General features: G+C 48.1%; 5 protein-coding genes across 6 annotated transcripts; 4 read left to right on the forward strand and 1 right to left on the reverse strand.

Annotated features, from left to right (window-relative positions):
* Positions 1-2,903: 2,903 nt before the first annotated feature.
* DFL_000191 (uncharacterized protein) lies at positions 2,904-4,565 on the forward strand (the record flags this gene model as incomplete). Of its 2 annotated transcripts, none has more annotated exons than XM_067630611.1 (5): positions 2,904-3,164; positions 3,221-3,294; positions 3,395-3,525; positions 3,584-3,804; positions 3,864-4,565. In XM_067630611.1, 5 exons carry the CDS (start codon positions 2,904-2,906, stop codon positions 4,563-4,565), a joined length of 1,389 nt encoding a protein of 462 aa, XP_067494717.1. The 2 variants fall into 2 exon arrangements, with proteins under 2 accessions (XP_067494717.1, XP_067494716.1); XM_067630610.1 differs by having other exon boundaries at positions 3,584-3,798.
* A 632-nt stretch (positions 4,566-5,197) lies between these two features.
* DFL_000192 (uncharacterized protein) lies at positions 5,198-7,161 on the forward strand (the record flags this gene model as incomplete). Its single annotated transcript, XM_067630624.1, has 6 exons — positions 5,198-5,241; positions 5,329-5,779; positions 5,845-6,754; positions 6,815-6,926; positions 6,978-7,038; positions 7,105-7,161. The coding sequence occupies 6 exons, from the start codon at positions 5,198-5,200 to the stop codon at positions 7,159-7,161; spliced, it is 1,635 nt and encodes a 544-aa protein (XP_067494718.1).
* A 592-nt stretch (positions 7,162-7,753) lies between these two features.
* On the forward strand, positions 7,754-8,892 carry DFL_000193 (uncharacterized protein; the record flags this gene model as incomplete). The annotated part of the gene is made up of 3 exons (XM_067630635.1): positions 7,754-7,931; positions 8,018-8,264; positions 8,346-8,892. The coding sequence occupies 3 exons, from the start codon at positions 7,754-7,756 to the stop codon at positions 8,890-8,892; spliced, it is 972 nt and encodes a 323-aa protein (XP_067494719.1).
* A 618-nt stretch (positions 8,893-9,510) lies between these two features.
* DFL_000194 (uncharacterized protein) lies at positions 9,511-10,901 on the reverse strand (the record flags this gene model as incomplete). The annotated part of the gene is made up of 2 exons (XM_067630647.1): positions 9,511-10,102; positions 10,204-10,901. The coding sequence occupies 2 exons, from the start codon at positions 10,899-10,901 to the stop codon at positions 9,511-9,513; spliced, it is 1,290 nt and encodes a 429-aa protein (XP_067494720.1).
* Positions 10,902-14,359: 3,458 nt separating this feature from the next.
* On the forward strand, positions 14,360-17,653 carry DFL_000195 (uncharacterized protein; the record flags this gene model as incomplete). The annotated part of the gene is made up of 2 exons (XM_067630659.1): positions 14,360-14,618; positions 14,685-17,653. 2 exons carry the CDS (start codon positions 14,360-14,362, stop codon positions 17,651-17,653), a joined length of 3,228 nt encoding a protein of 1,075 aa, XP_067494721.1.
* Positions 17,654-17,693: the final 40 nt, after the last annotated feature.

Raw genomic sequence — 17,693 nt, forward strand, 5'->3', positions numbered from 1 at the left:
GGCTGAGGACAAATATCTGGGAACTGCCCTACTCTGACACACACATGCCCCCACAACCAACAAGGCTCGCGCTAGTTGGCTCCTGTTGTGATATTATGATAGTAAGCTGTATAGTTCATGGCCATGGTACCTATGAGATTTTTGGGATCATTGCCTCATCTCTTTATTTCGGTCACTGCCTGGTGGGAGGCCTGTTAGTTGGATATCAAAGGAGGCTCTCTAACCACGCGAGGATGACACGTTCGGGTATCACATACCTGAGTGTATCGTATCAGTAGTTACACTATTTCCGTCGATCAATGAGTTATGACATGTGCCTGTATTTTTTATAATTGGTGGGGACAAGGTCATAATAAATGATATCAGTGTATTGGAAGGCACCAGGAGAATCGATTTACTCCCTTGAATCACGCGAGAGGACTTTGAAGTTGGTATGTAAGTACATATGTATAGGAAGCTAAACAGAGTGCTAGGTGACGTCTCAATCGAGGCCTTCGTAGGCCGGCTGGTCAGAGAGACATCCGTGCCATATGGATAGAAGAGCCCTATGCCACCATGGGAACATCGATTTGTATTACGTGCTCCCTCTTGTGGCTCCCGTAGCTGTTGGCGGCTATAGGGTCTCAGACATTTGGATCCTTCAACATCAGATATCTTGATGGTTGTAGCGCAGTCGATCCGAAACGGTGGCATTTTTTGATAGACCATCTCATATGTCTCAAACGAGAAGCTATTTACGTATATCAACGTCGTTTCGATTTGCACATCGATTTGCACAGCTGCAGGTAAGTAGCGATCGAGTCTCCGGGCCCAAGTTTAATCACTTGTAATATGAATTTAAGGTTAATCTTGAGCTCCGCCTCTGATCACCCCGCCCGTCTCCTCTGCAAAGCAGAAATCTCGCAGGTAAAATTCAAGGTTTCTGAGAAGGAAAACCGGCCTGGTGGCCATCTGGCGGCGATTGGGAAAAAGGATCCACTCGGACACCAACCGAGGAGAGTCTCAGACCGAGAAGGATTGGACAAAGGAACATGGGCACAGCCTATGCACATACGGCACATTGCATCACGAGTACACTCTCTCGGCGATCCAGGGCGTCGAAGCGCAGCACGGATGGACACCTGCATCGGTCACCGATGGGCGACAAGTCAAAGATACGTCCTACAAATCTAGGAGTCAAGGGGTCAAGATAAAAGTATATCGAAATTCGCTTGGCCCCAATCCGTCCTTGGTGCACCCCGATTTTGTTCACCATTTATTACCCATTTCCATTGCCCCTATACAGCTTCCCAGCTCATGATTCTGGTCATTTTAACGTCTGTACGTTACATGCCTTGACTCTTGTTTTTTTCGCGATGTTCTTTTTGTGTCACCATGTGGCGTTGATATATGCTCGGACATCGTACAAGGAGATGAGGGGGGTGGTCGATGAAACTTGTTATACCAAGTTTCGGCAAGGAAGTTGCCGGTTAATAGAAATTCATTCATCCCATCTGAGAAACGATAGGTCACAGAGATATCAAGATTAAAAATTTATGTATCGACATCGACGTCTATTTGGTTGGCAATTCCGTTTACCGTCGTAGTTATTGCGTAATCCCGGTTGGCCGGCGGCCGCTAAGGAGAGATTACCATCTCAGTGCAGGCCATTTCTCATTTTATAAAGACTAGTGTCATCTCATGTTTGATCAAAGGTTAATTTTAAAGCCTGGCTTCTCGTTCAAATTTTATGTTCACATTGACAATGTCGATAGAGGGCTCAGGCGGCTTTCACGGTAGTTCTGTCCGTATAAGGCTGCTGCTTTAAAATTATTTTGGATATTATCAAGTTTTCGGGGTATTACGGGGTGATGGGTTTCATCATACTAAGATGATACTATTTTAGCTAACTCCTGCCGAGTCTATGCCTCGAGAAAAGAATGTTTTTGGCAATATCGATTATCCTTCGATGTGTATTGGATCTAGATATGTAAATCCGTAGGGAGGCGGCAAATCGACTGGTTGTGGATCTTAGTAACTTTACAGTGCCATACTAGTCTAGTGAGCCGGGACTGTACCTATGGATATTCTTTAGATGCTCGAGCATTTTGAGAACAAGTCTAGCCCTGGTTTTCTAGCAAAAGTCTGTTGGCCGACTCGCTATCTTGAAAATCCACCCTAGTGCTTGGAGTACCTGATAAGTTCTTTTCACCGAATAGGCAACGGGAATGGAGTAGAATCGTTGTAGACGCCGCGAAATGTGTATTAATATGAATATCGCCAGGTTCGCCAATAGTCAAGGCCCGACCCCCCAACCCTAATGATTGAGAAATGGTGCAAAAAGCGCGTGGTTGCAGTAGCACTATCGATGCAAAAGTGAATCCGTAGTATTCGGGCTTCGCGACATTTGTAGACGGATCATATGATATATATCGTGGGGGCTGACATGTCATCACGGCAGTTGATTATGTTGACTGTTAACCACTAGAATCTGCGGAAACTGAAAAGGGGGTTATAAGGCAGTGTAAACAAAATATCCAGACAAGCTATCCACTAATATTTATAGACAAATAGGTCCTTAACTTGTAATCCATAGATCACGTCAAACTTTGTGGGATCAAATGGCTCTCATAATTTACCTGGACGCTGTGTTGGGAATGTTGGATTCTTTGTCAGCAAAAACGCCAAATCTTGTGTTCCCGGTCATGAGGCTGATGGGACGTGCTCCACCAGACCCCCCCGTACATACAATTTGGAAGGAAAGCTTCAAATCTATGATCGAATCTTTCAACCCCGACCGAATATTAGACTATGAAAGACTGTCTACGGTAAATAATGAAGGCCTCCTCACTATTATCGCCACTCCATTCTTCCCCCAACCCGTTTGACTCCCACTAGCCCCACGTATCGCAGCATAGTACGGTATGACGGACGACGAACGCCCCACCGACGGACCCTGGCAAAATGTGAGAGACGAAGAAACGTGGGAGGAGGAACTCGATAACCGACATGGCGCGCCGCACCATCATGAAAATCCAAGTTTTAGAACGCTTGCCCATGACTTATCAACCGATCCGACAGATTTCGAGGGGCAGGCGGTTTTGTGGGATGGCGATGGATTCGAGGATCCAAAAAAGAAGAGCAAAGGCTCGAACGCCGTTCAAGGTGCTTCAGCTGCTGGAACTGTAAGCTCTGTCCAGCCAAATTTTAAAGACTGGTGCTGATATGAAGGCATACTTAGCGCGCGATTACTATGCAACTCGTCTCGTTCTACTTTCGGTATCCAGTTAAGGCCTTCATGAGGCTGCGTATCGAGTACGTTTACATACCCGCGACTATGCTCCACTAGTGACATTAAAAATTATGCGCCAGAGGGGAACTGTGGGACAAATTCGCTGATTGGGGACGGCTGTAGCTACATGGCAGTTGCTCGTGCGATAAATCCTCAGGTACAGGCAAATGCCGCCTGGACGGTGCATCAGTCGACGCTAGGAGTTCTAGCATATGCGGTTAGGACACATGGTTGGCGATTTATTCCAAACCAAGGTATGCTTTTCGGCGAGATTTTGAATAAAAAGACACTGGCACTAATTCAGACATCCAGTTCTACCTCCGCTATTAGCGAATACGTCTATGGGAATTATTCTATATACATCTTATTTGCAAATATTACAACATCAATACGCACCAGCCGGCCATGCTACAAAACGTGCTTATCCTCCGCCGCCGTGTTGGGCCACATTTACAGCCGGTGCAGCTGCCGGCGCGATACAATCTCTATTCGCAGCCCCTTTAGATGCTATAAGTTATCGATTTGATGTCAGCGTGGGTGTCTTTTCTTGGTTACATTGTGATTTGACACGGGACTGATGGTGGAAGTATAGGAACTTACAAAGCAGAAGAGTATATCGTCTGAACCCAATATGAAGTTGGCACCTATATCGTTTTGGGCCTACGGACGCCGGATTCTTAGTGAAATAGGCTTGCACGGGGTTTTTGCAGGTTACAGTTTGAGCCTTGCAAAAGAGTGCCTTGGATATGGCCTATTCTTTTCGACGTTCGAGTACGTTAAGCAACAGATGTATTACAAATGGCTCAGCCATTATTATGGCCACAGGCACCGGTACCTGCACCCATTTGGAACGAAGCCGTCAGATCCAATCTCGATCATCCGGCCTCATTGGTCCTTAGAGCCGATGTTTCTCCTCGGTGCTGGGGCGTCTGCGTCGTTCGCATCGCATGCGGTTTTCTATCCACTGAACCAAATACAAAACGCTCACCTGAAACAGCTGGAATTTATAGATAGATCGAATGCACTGGCGGCAGCGGGATTAAAGAAGCATTCCTACGGTTGGTGGACACGATATTCGCACGCATACGAGCAAACCTACAAAGATTGCAGGGAACTGGCGATCCAGAATGGCAGTTGGAGGCGGTGGCTCTACAAAGGGTATTTGATGAATACGATGAAGAGCACACCGAGCACAGCTGCTGCCTTGATAGTTTTCGAGCTTGTGCGGCGAAAGTTTGGAGAAGAAGTCGGACTGGCATCGATACAACATGATGGATTTGAGATTGTACTATGATATCCTCCTGCTTGAATCGGTTATTAGAGCAATTTACGCAAGTATCATACACTATTTCCTTGCATTGCATTGTCGATACCCACTCAACTCTGTTCCTGTACATCGAGATCGAGATACCCTGCATGTTTCTATACTATTGGTAATACTTACACTTATCTACTCCCTTTCTTATCCTATCCCATACCTACATATCGTCATGGTTCAACATAACATGCAATAGTAACAGCCGACGGTGTCTCGCGGGCTGACTGGCGCTGGCCCGGTATCCGAGAAATGGCGGCTCCTCTGATTGGCTAAGTTTCGTCCGAACGGACCTTGCTCAAGGCTCACTCGCTTGTTTTGTTTGGAGATAATTTCCGCGCAAACCACAGCGCCGATGAATGCCCCCTTAACTGGACTGGACTCAACCAAACCGGAGCTGTCCACCCTGGTAAATAATAATATCACCTGCTGGCTAATCCGTTCTGTTTTCTCTCCTCTTCTTCTCCATCTTTTTATCCTTCTCGGGAGTGAAAGGTGGCTTTTCCTCTCAACTTCAAGATTTGACTTTTGCTTTTCAACACTCATTCATTTTTCATCGTTTGGCGCATTGTCGGCTTCCATTGCCCCGGACGACTGATCCTTGGTCAAAAATGACTTCAAGAGTTACTCGCTCGCAGACGGGCAATACACCACGGTACGAAAACCCCCTCAGCTAGTTTCGTCTCGTGTGATTGATTTACGCGTGCGCAATTTGTGATCAAATTGACTGAGAGCGGTATAGAAGGGTTGAGAAACCAGGTTTCGTGCCGACCCCTGGTCGCAAACGCTCAATGTCGCCCGTCAAGAGAATCAAGAGGGTTTATGACAGCGATGAGTCCTATGAGAAGCCGGTCGCTTCAAACAATGGCCATTGGCATCACAATGAGGCCATCGAAGATGAGATCAGCTATATCCCACCCGGGATCAATGACCGTATCACACCGATTCCTTCGACTAGTTTTGATATGAAGGCAGCTGGTAGTGTCGAGGCGGTCCACCCACACAGTGATGATAGCACCGATCACGTCGACTTCGGTGGCGCCCCAGGAGTCACGGCTATGATGATTGGATTTCCGCTCCTTATGTGGTATATGTGGGTTGGCCAGGAATACTACGATGGGAAATTCCCAACTCCGGAGAAGGGACAGTCTCTCGTTGATTTTGGCAAACATCTGTTCGAGCTTGTCAAGGAGGTGTGTATTGATGTTTTCGCCTCTGAAAATAAAAACGTACATACTAATAAGCACTTTTCGCGTAGGGTGCCTATCCGAGCGCCAAGGCCTTCGCCATTTACTGGGTCTTCTTAATCGCCCAGGGCATTCTCTATGTCACCTTACCAGGTGTCTATGCCCAAGGCAATGCTGTTCCATCTCTTGGAGGCAACCGATTGACTTACTTTTGCAATGCCTACCTCACCTTCTGGTTTACCTGCGGAACTTTCGCCCTTCTTCACTACTTTGATATCTTCCCTCTCCAGACCGTCATCGAGGAGATCGGGCCTATCACATCTGTAGCCATCATCTCCGGTTTCCTCGTTTCCATTGGAGCTTACGTTTCAGCCCACGCCAGAGGTGTTCAGCATCGTATGACCGGATCCTTCTTGTATGATTTCTTCATGGGCGCTGAGTTGAACCCCAGAATTGGAATCATTGATATGAAGATGTTCTTCGAGGTTCGCTTGCCATGGTTTTTTTTGTTTTTGACTACCGCTAGTACAGCCGTCAAGCAGCACCAGGAATATGGCTATGTTAGCCCTCAAGTTTGGTTCATCCTTCTCGCCCACTTCCTGTATACAAATGCGTGTGCCAAGGGTGAGGAGTGTATCGTTACCACCTGGGATATGTTTTACGAAAAGTGGGGCTTTATGTTGATCTTTTGGAATATGGCCGGTGTCCCATTCACTTACCACCACTGCACCCTTTGGTTGGCCAAGCATGACCCTGCCCAATACAACTGGTCAACTGGATTCCAAGCCACCCTTTTCGTCACACTTGTCTGCGCTTACTATGTTTGGGATACTTGCAACAGTCAGAAGAACAACTTCCGTAGACAACAAGCCGGAACCTTTGTTGACTACAAGCGCTTCCCAGCTCTCCCATGGAGATACATCCAAAATCCAACCTTTATCAAGTGCAAGAACGGAGGAACCCTCTTGACCAGTGGATGGTGTATGTCCCAACCTACGCCCCCTTTTGTGCCGTTTTGATTGTTAACGATTGCTTTTTTAGACCGATGGGCTCGCAAGATTCACTACACTGTTGATATTATCATGGCCCTTTCATGGGGCTTCAACACTGGCTTCTCGTCGCCATTCCCCTATTTCTTCCCTGTCTTCTTCGTGTAGGTGCTTTCTCACTCGAAAGTATACCGGGGTTTGCTAACAGTGTTTAGTTGTGTCAATATTCACAGAGCCACTCGCGATATTCAAAGATGCAAGGCCAAATACGGAGATGTAAGTATATTCGCTAAATCAAATACACGGTGCTTTTTGTATTTACTGACATATTTGGTAATATAGGATTGGATTGAATACAGCAGGCAATGCCCGTATCTCTTCATCCCTTACATTTGGTAAATTCCCGGGCCCCGAGTGTAGGTACTGCCATAGGCAAACCTCACATCTCGGGTAAAATATTTGACAATCTTTTCGTGCAATCGGCAGCCTACTGTTATTAATTCAGCCGAGCCATACGCCCGAATTCTTTTCACTGTAAAATAATTTCTGTGGGAATTACCCTTGGTATAAGCTTTTATTGGGGCGGCTAAGGTGAGGAGGCGGAGGAGCAGGAGGGGGAGGAGCATAGGAACGGTAATGTCTACATGGCGGTAATGACGGACGAAGAATAATGTAATGGGGATTCTAATATTACCTTTGATACTTATCTCACGCAGTTTTACTGCTTACCGTAAACTTGAATAAGATCCAGTCTCGGGACCTAATAAGATCATGACTGTCTGATAACTAGCTTGGTGCTGTTGTACCTATATTTTGTTGTATTTTATAAAGCGACTCTGTGTTGCGGTGACGTCTTTGAAGTTCTGACATGCACCGGCCCCGTAATCTTGTGCTGCGGTCCACGCTACTTGTCTATAAACAGTTCTTTAGAAGGTCGTCTCCCACGAATTAACGATTTCCACGTGCGTCATTGTTATTGGTTTTGTGCAAGATGGTCGGGGCAAGAGACGACGCTCTAGCGACAGCACTCGGCCTTGATCCCTCAGAGATTACCGTCTCCTCGATTGGAGGTGGATCGGGGTTCGCATCCACTTTGCGAGTTCGGTCTGGGGATAAGCAATTATTTGTTAAGACGGGCTTTGGGGAGAGTTCTAAGGTTATGTTTGAAGGTTAGATATACTCTGATTCGGAGGTCGGCTTTGTAGAATGACGAGGGCTGACACAGCTTGCATCTGTTACGTATAATGCGAACCAGGCGAGTATGAATCGCTTAACGCTATACATACTGCCATTCCAGAGTTATGTCCTCGCCCGATTGCGCATGGGGAGTTGCAGGACGGTAGTTATTTTCTTGCTACGGAGTTTCTTGAACTTGGCGGTGGTAGCTTTTCACGACGACGGAGTAGTGGCGGCGGCGATACGCTCGCTCTCAAGCTCGGGAAGCTACATTCACAACCAGCGCCATCCAATGGTAAATACGGGTTTCCCGTAACCACTTGCTGGTAAGATTGCCACAGCCGATACCAGGGATTTTGTGATTTGTAGTCCTGAATGCATCTCACGGAAATACATGTGATCTATAGTGGAAGTACACTTCAGGACAATACATACGAAGATACATGGTCTTCATTTTTCGTAAACCGTCGCCTGTTGACTATCCTTAAGGCTTGCGTCGAATCGAACGGCTCCCAACCGGGCCTTACGAACTACGTCAACCGAACAATTCCAGTTGCCAACTACTTGCTCTCTCGTTTGTCATTCCCTTCGTCTCAGCCTGTCGTTGTCCACGGTGACCTCTGGTCTGGCAACCAATCGAACGGTTCAATTCCTCCGCGGATCCCGAGTCCGACTCCCGTGGTTTTTGACCCGTCGGGTTGCTACGCTCCCGCGGAGTATGATCATGGTATTATGACCATGTTTGGAGGGTTTGATGGAGATTTTTGGAAGGAATATGAGGCCGTAGTGCCCAGAGGTGAGCCCAGCGATGAATACGAGGACCGGGTTAGTTTGTATCGTTTATATCATACTTTGAATCACTTTGCATTGTTCGGAGGGGGTTACAAAAGCAGCGCGGTTGGGATAATGAGGGAACTGCAAAAAAAGTATGCGGATAGGATTGATGGTTCATAGGTGGATGGATGGTATCAAAGAATGAATAGGTATTCGGTTCAATGACTAATACGGTTAAGGGCTGGGAATCCAATTCCTGGTGTCATCTCGACCGATTGGGCGGTAGTTGCTCATTGGGAGATATCCGGATGCGTATAGCTTGATCCACGGTAAGATTCCACCACCATGCTGCATACGGCCTGGCAACACGTCTCCTTGCAGCTGATTGCAGCTGGAATGAACCCAGGAAAACCGTCTGCAGACGTATGGAATTAGTAATAGAAATAGAATACAGCACCTATTCCATTCCCTATCGGTTATAATCGATATATAATGCAGTGTAACTTGGGGCATCGTCAAACGGCACTTTCAACACAAAAGGATACGGCCATTGATGTCTCGAGAGAAGAGTTGGAGGGTTGGGAATGGATGGATGAGTTGGATGAGCGGTTTCACCTCACGATGTAAAGACTCGACTGGTCATTATTATCTTTCACTGGGGAGAAAAGGTCATAATGTGGTATCTCGCGCTCAAATACAAAAAAAAAGGAAACACAAACGCCGGCGCACCGAGGGAGAAAAGAAAGAGTGAAGATCAAAGTGAGGGATTCGTCGTCATATGCGATTCAAGGTATGGGGCTACCCTGCCTCCTTGGCATCCGATCTAGCTGGTTCACTCGGTGCATCATTGTCTTGATTTCCGGTGTTTGCAGTATCTTGCCACATAACGGGGGGTCTCGATTGTAGGTTGGGCGATTCCCTTGAAGCTTCAGATCCAGATATATTATTTGATCCGATGCCACTGCTGCTCTCGTCTAGCAGTTCATCTGTTGAGCCCTCGGATTCAGGGCATTCTTCCAGTCCCCAGCTATCTCCCATTCTTCTAACAAGGCTCATATAGTACTCCCTCAGCACCTCAGCTTGAGGCACTATCCTCCACCCAACTCGGTTTAGGAACTCCAGTTCAAGGACATTCAGCTCTCGTAAACTTATACCTCCCACTCTTGCATAGAAAGTATTTGTACAGAAACTATCGCAAAGGCCCTTTGAGGAAACTGTTGCTGCTGTAATGAGGAAGCGATGGACAGTTAAAGACGATATTGTGAAGGCTGGGTAATGATTGGAGAGAAGATCGATGTAATAAACCATGCTAAGAAGGGTCGATGGCTCTAGGGTCGTATGCAGCGCAATCCGGTGAAGATAATCCGTGATTGTGATAGTGGGGGGCGCACTGAATAACCTTTACCGTCAGTCCTAGTTCGTATCGGTTTTCAGACACACCAAGGAGGGTCCATTTGTTCAGAGGGAGGAGTAAGAAGAAAAAATACATACCGACTGTGAAATCGAGTCAATCCGCCTTGTGTTAGAGGAATCCCATCGTTTAGAGACACTAGTTGATTCAACATATCACTGATGAGGACTACCAGGTCGTTCATGGCGCAGAATTGGTAGTCTCTAGGGACAAGCTTCTTGGCGGGCTGCATAGGTTTTACCCGCTTTGAAGGGGATCCAAGTGTTAGGGGATCTAGGGAAGTTTCGTTCGGATTCACACTGCTAGATGAGGTGTTCTGAGGCTGAGTTTGAGGGGTCCGTATTGAGGATTCAGCGGCCCTTCGCAAAAGTGGTGATTGGCCCACACGTGGCGATGATTTTGACGACTGGGTCGATTGGCCTGTCCTTCTCAATGGACGAGGAGACGAACGAACGTCCGAGGCTGATGCGCTTTGTGGGGATGTTGCAGATGTTGCAGGATTGGAATTAAGGGCCTCAGAGCTCAATGGCCGCTTAAGTCGAGGACTGGTGATAGCTGATGCCCCCGGATTAGAGACCGAGGTACTCGGGGAGGGCGCCGGGGGAGGACCCATCGGGGTGACATTTGGGGAGGCTTGTCCCGAAAGCGACGGGTGGCTACGCCCGGAGGTAGATCGGTGGGGCCGTGGTGACATGTGCTGGGATTGTGGTATGCGGACCTGTTGAGGAGATGGGGGTGGCGATGAGGAGGTTGAGAATGGGCTAAGAGAAGGCGACATAACCGTTGACATGCTTGGGGACAAAGCTCGCGGTTGCGGCTGCAGCACTAGGGCGATTAAGAGCGTAGGACTTGGTTATGTGGGTGTAAATACGATATTCGTCTATATGGTATATAAGGATGCAGCTACCAAGAGAGGTGCCGAGAAGAGTGGGAAGAATAAAAAGAAGGGAGGGAAACAGGGAAACCCAGCCAGCTAAGCTTCAAGCCTGTAGCATAGAAATTAGAGGAAATGTATAAACGGAATTGCTTATCCTGAAGCTTGGTGCAAAATGAGGTAGAGCAGGAGCATCTGATTTTGTATGGAGTGGATGCAGATCAAGGAAAGAAAGGCACACTCGGAAATTGAAAGGAAGAAAAACAACCGGGACATGTAGACATACAGATTCTACAGGCGTAAAAATCAATCTCCAAGGAAATCTTTGGTGCTGACGGCAGTATTTAGTGAAGGACTAGCTGCAAGCCAATGTTGACTGATGCCATTCACATAGTATGGCGGAGAGAGCCCTGGGGTGACCTGCTCAATTCGCAGGCGTTCACCGGATCTCCCCCGACTGGTGCAGCTGCAATTCCAGTGGATCACATATAAACTAGCATTGGAGGAACAAAGGGGCCTGCGAGAACGAGTATCGTGTATCGAGTCCACCTAGGGAGGCAAAGCGATAACGGACTTGGGCGTCGTGGTGGCGGTTGTGTTGTATGTGTGTTAAGAGCAACGTTCGTCCTTTGCTCTGGATGGACGACGGTGGGAATCCTTGAATCGGCTTGGTAGTGATGATGCAAACGACGTTGGGTTGGCGGCGGGTTGAGCTATCCGGTGGAGAGGGGCAGGCGAGTTATTTATATGCTTATGTTGCTGATATTTAAGATGTCGTCAAAGCAGTAGAGCTCTCCGGAGGGTCCTGTGGATGGGTTGGAATTTTGTGCTAAGAAAGGTTTTACCGGGATGCTCTGGCGAGGTTGGGTACACCCGGGCACTAACAGACTATCAATTCGGCCACCGGCTGGTTGGCTGTTTTATATGTATGTAAAGTAAAGGCAAGGCAAGGCAAGGCAAGGCAAGACAAGAAGGCAGGAGGAGGAAGATTGTGGAGAAGGGACGACGCTTAAATGGTACTTGTCAATCACGCAACGGTGATAGCGAGGACAAGCTCTTAGACGAGCGAGGTGGCCGGTGGAGGGGTGATATGATATTGTGTAATGAGGCCGACGAAGCAGAATCGAGAAAGGACAAAAAAAAAAAATTAGGGAAAAAGAAAGGACGCAAGCGAGAGAGAGTTTCTTACTGACGTGCTAACATCAAAAAGGAAGAAACCATCGAACCAGGCTTGCGACAGTTCACTCATTTATTCCTGGGCATCTTGGGCCGAACGGGTACAGCCAACGACAGTGATCTAGCGAAATGTTTCTGTGGCTGCATGTCCATATTCGAGAGGCCACGCTCGAGACTGCTTTGTCACTGGTTTCTCAAGGCCAAGCATAGCTGTCGTATTCCCTCTTCAACAAGATCGAGCATCTGGATCAGGCACCCTCGAAGAAACAAAAATTTTCAACAGCGTTGCGCGCTAGTCCGAAGAAATTTCCTGGCTGTCAAGGCGTAGCCACCTTTGGGGAGGAGCCGACCTATATCCCCTGCGAGCCATATATGCACATGTCGCCAGCGTTTTACTCCATTGCAACAGGGGAATGCACGATTGAGGAGATGCTGTTAGATAACTTGTTAATAATGCTTAGCACAGAGCATCATCAAATGCGCGGATCGGTTTCCAGTTTACGTTTTGTGCATCTGTGCGATTTGAATTCGACTCGGTTAGAAGCTCCCAGCCAATCGGCGGCCCTAGATAGAAAACGTTGCCGGCCAACACTCCGGAAAGCGGAATGGAACCCTGGGTAAGACCAATTGGCAAGCCAAGCAAAAGACGGTCGAAGCACAGGGCTGAGGACAGGGTCGAGAACAATAACTTTCCTCCCATTATCAGCTGGACAGTTTTTTCTGTGTGTCCTGGATCACCCCTTTTGGGCATCTGGGGGAAAGGGCCGGTGTAATCCATAGCGAACCGGTAAAACATATATTGAACGTCCGAGGTCAAAAGGTCATCGGGGCTTTGATATTCGGTATCTGACACCAGCTCGTGCTTGAATGATAGCTGGGATGTCGATTGCAGCAGTTTATAATCGCTTCATTCCTTATTGCGTCGACATCAATACATGTTCAGCCAAACATGTTTTGGATTCGAATTCTTCGAAGCAGAAGAGCCTGGATTGAGAACGTTCATTGACCAAGCCATAAAGTATTGTCGCACCGGGGGCGTGATGTGATTCTTTTAGGACATCTCAAATCAAATACACACAAAACCAAGGTTCTAGCTGCTGCCGAGGAACGTCGTCTCCGGCCCGGTGGGTCATGGTCTGGAGCTTATCTGATGGCTCAGGCTGACTTGCCTGGATTTGATGTCGCATGGTCACCCATAATATTAATTATATGCATGGCTTGTGCATATCTCTACTTCATCGATAGACGTGGATTGAAAGTTGTGGAGTCCATGGCAGCCTTGTCGAAGATTGATGCCTCCCAAGCCAGTAGCTTCGCTTGTCGGATTTAGTTTGTTGACTGCCTTGCCCGAAGTCGTCTGCCTGGGAACACCGGCGTATTTGCATGTCAAGCGAGCCATATATTTCTACAATCATGTCAGTGGTTCGCCGTTATACCTATTACTTGCGCAGCTTACCTAGCCTATTATGACATTCGTTCACTTATTGGAGACTATTATGGAGCCACAACATCATCATACCGATTGGTATCATTTAGGAATGACCATGGCTAGGATCGTGATTGTGGATTGATGGATTCAATTGACAATAACGATGATGCTGATGCTGATGATGATAGCAGCGATGGTGATAATGATAGATGTGTAAAAAAGGTATATTGATATCGATATCGATGGTTGGAATAGTACGTAGCAGTAGTGGTATTATTATTATTATCTGATGCGGCTCTCCGTGAAACCTCGATGGAGGTAACCAACATGGAGAGAGGGAGCTAACGACCTAACCAGGGCTGGCGCATGCGCTTTCCGAACGACTCTTCCACTAGTACCCTCCAACTTCACGCCATCGTGATCTCCTGCCTTACTACTACGTGTACATATAACTAAATCAATCACGCTTATACTTTCCGATTGACTAAGCCGTGAAGCCATCGCCGAAAACCTGGTCAAACATCCGGCCTACTTGATTTTTGGAGAAGGATCTTGATCCTTGTTGTGCGATACGGTACAGCCCGTTGATGCATGCACTACCTATCCCAAGCTGGCTGGGCGAGGAATATCCGTAGTTTTTTTTTGCCGCTTCTTCTTCCCGCTTCACACCCGAATCGCCAGACCCTTCGACCGATAAACCCCACGACCTCATATTCGTGCTAGAGCAGGCTTTCCCAAAAGCTTCGCTGCCTCCAAGATGGCTCTATGTTCTCATCTCAGCAGTTCACAGGTCCTCGAGGCGATCTGGGCGCCACTCACTAGGCAGGAGACTCTCCATGCTCTAAAGCATATCATCCTCGGCCACCACGAGCAGAAGCTGGAGTATGTCCAAGCTGGCCTCGTCGATCTCTTACTACAGATTCTTGAGGATGAGCCGGGCTACCGTCAAACGAGGACGAAGAAAACTCCCGTAGTCGAGACCGATGTGATTATCATCCTTGGGAGTCTCGCCCGAGGTACCAATGATCTCGATCACCGTCCAGTCAAACGACGAGCTCAGAAGGCTGACATCTTTAACATAGGCGGGTCCGTTTTCCTAACTACAAGCCAGCTTGAAAGACTCATACCGCTACTTCTCGACCTTCTCGAATCGCACACGTCGTACATATCACTCCTTGAAGCATCCCTCCGAACTCTCAATTGCATACTATCGCTTCCAATCGCGAGCCAAAGCCCCGAAATTGTTTCGATAGTACAACACCATCCTTCCACCCTACGTTCGATATCTAATGTGCTTCACAATTCCTCTTCTGGTCGCGACCTCGCCGCCTACCAGGCTACTCTCCTTATACCCAAAACTTGTACGACAGCCGATAATCGATGGCAAGAGTCGATCGTTGAATCCGGCATATTCGCTGCTTTGATCAAGAGATTGTCGGCTCTTGTTTATACCGTCCAAACCTCTCGCCCGGGGAAGGGAACTGGACTTCTAAGGGTCGGAGCCAAAGCGAATACAGACCGAAGCCCGCTGTCTAAGAGCTCTAGCACTATCTCATTGCGATATCGACAAAACTCGGGACGGAATTCCGAGAAGATTTCCACCGGTGAACGCCTTTCGATGCCCCCCGCCTCCCATGTGTCCGCTCTCTTGGGCACAATTGCATTTATCATTCGAGGAAGCAAGTTCAGGGCAGACCAGTGTCTATTCGCCAGCTGTATCACAAACATCCTAGGTGAAGAAGCACCGTTGGAAGCACATCGGCCGCCACCGATGTGGAGAGACTCTAAATTATCTGATGATGCCCAGGGTGGAAGCCAATCTGGCGGGTATCATTATGCGGGACAGGACTTCCCCCCTCTATCGCCAAGCTCAGAAAGGCATCCTCAAAATCGGTCTAGTTCGTCGGGGAATGCTCTGCAATCTTCCCACAGCGCTACAGAGCACTCGCTTGAACACGAACGAATAAAGGCCCCACAAATATCAGAGCTCAGGTTCGTCGGGGAGAGAGACGATGACCCAGAGTCACCGTTGATCCAATGGTTGATCTCATATATCAGGCATGAGGAAGATTCCCTCGCAAGACTCACCGCCATTAGTCTCCTCACAGATTTTGTGAAAGCAGGTTGTGTCTCAAAGCGTAGAGTTAAAAAGCTAGGATTTTTGATTGTTCCGATGCTAGTTAGGTATCTGGATGAGATTGACACTAGCACTGTAGCTATCACAAAGGTGTATGAACAAGGATTCCAAGCTCAAGAGATGGAATGGTCGATCCGAGAGCAAGCCCCCGCCATCCTTGCCACTTTGTTAACGGACCACCAACGCCTGCAAACCGCGGCTGTGGAGGCCGGTGCTATTAAACGGCTTACCGGTATGCTAAAACGGGCATTCGATGCGATTCCTGGCTCAGATGACAATGAGGGTTTGGAGAGCCACGAAAGTCTATGGAGGGAGAAAGTGCGAGCTCATCAGATCAAGGTGAGGGAAGGTACTTTGCGGGCTCTAGCGGCGATTGCACTCTTTGAAGATGATCATCGGAAAAGAATTATTGAGAGCGGCGCTTTGGGATTCGTTGTCGGGAGTCTGACACCGGAAAGGACAGCAGAACCTATGGAAACTGGAGACGACAGTGATTTGGTTATGAGCGGTACACAGGATCCAGTTCCCTCTGGTGCCCAACTCCCGACGATCTCGGAAAACGACGCTGGATCGTCTTTTACAGTCCCAGAGACATCTAGGACAGGGAACCCCATCTCCGTACTCATCGCGGCGACGAACGTCGTTAGATCTCTATCCAGGTCTGTGAACGTGCTCAGCACGTCCCTTATAGACTGGCATGTGTCAGAGCCGTTGTTCAGCCTCCTGTCTCATCAATCTATTCAGGTACGGATTGCAGCCACCGCTGCTCTCTGTAACCTTGTTATGGAGTTCAGTCCATTGCGGAAAAAACTAGAAGAAAAGGGGATTGTCAAAGCACTCGGTAATTTCGTGAAGCCCGACAGCGGGAATGTATGTGCTTATGATCGCCACGGTAACTCGATTGGGGAGTTTGATCCCGAGAAAGAGTCGTTACGCCTGAATGCAATCTGGGCTCTGAAGCACCTTGTTCTGAGGCAAGACGAGACTGTCATTCTCAGCTGCTTATCGGCATTTGGGACAACTTGGCTTCTGGAGCAACTGGCAATCGAGGACCACGCCTCAGATAACGATACCGGATCTGCGTTAGAGGACAACTTGGATGAAGGACGGCAGATACTCAAATCGCAGAGCGATCTGTTCTCTCCAAAGGTCATCGACCGGCTCGTTCTCAATTATACAACTCCTAAGCCTGATGGCCTCCGTAGGACAGCACTCGTCGAGTTCCAGGAGCAGGCCCTTGATTTTTTCCGCAACATCATGGCCGGCCCAAACGCCAGTTCGACGTTCAGACATATCCTGAGAGAGACCCAGAATTTGAAAGTTCCTACCACTCCTATTCAATATAACGACAAAAATCCCAGTCTTTCTCTGGCTGAGACCCCGATCAATCATAGAACGCCATTCTACGATGTTCTCACAGAGAAATTGAAATCCAAGCCTGGGGAAAAGATTGCGTTGGCAATTATATACGTCCTCGTTCATATTGGCGCCTGTGCGGAACACCGGGCGACGCTAATTGAGCAGTCTTCGTTGTTCCATGAACTTATCAAGTTGTTTGAGCTACAGGTCGACCAAATTAGGATCGGGTTGAGCTGGTTGGCTATCAATCTGACTTGGAAGGAGAACGGCGTGAATAGCCCAGATTTTACTCGCCGAGTCCAGAAGCTTCGGGAGTATAGATATGTTCATATGCTGGAGTGGTTAAAGAGTGGGGGTGCAGGAGAATCGGATCATGGTAATAGGAGGGACAGCTCTAGCCGTGGCTTCGGTGAGGCTGCTGTGGATACGGAGGAGGTCCCCATCGTTAGAAACTCGGACGGCGAAATCGTTCGCACCGGGCCTCCTAGCGTAAATATGAGCCTCGATTTGAGGGAACGATGCAGACAAGCCCTCGCGCAAATAAATGATGTGTAGACGGTTGGTGTGAAAAAGAAAAGTGAGTTTATGGCATGCA

The sequence above is a fragment of the Arthrobotrys flagrans genome (genome assembly GCF_004000055.1).
Source record: "Arthrobotrys flagrans strain CBS H-5679 chromosome Unknown unitig_15, whole genome shotgun sequence".
In the NCBI taxonomy this organism is placed as follows: Eukaryota; Fungi; Ascomycota; class Orbiliomycetes; order Orbiliales; family Orbiliaceae; genus Arthrobotrys; species Arthrobotrys flagrans.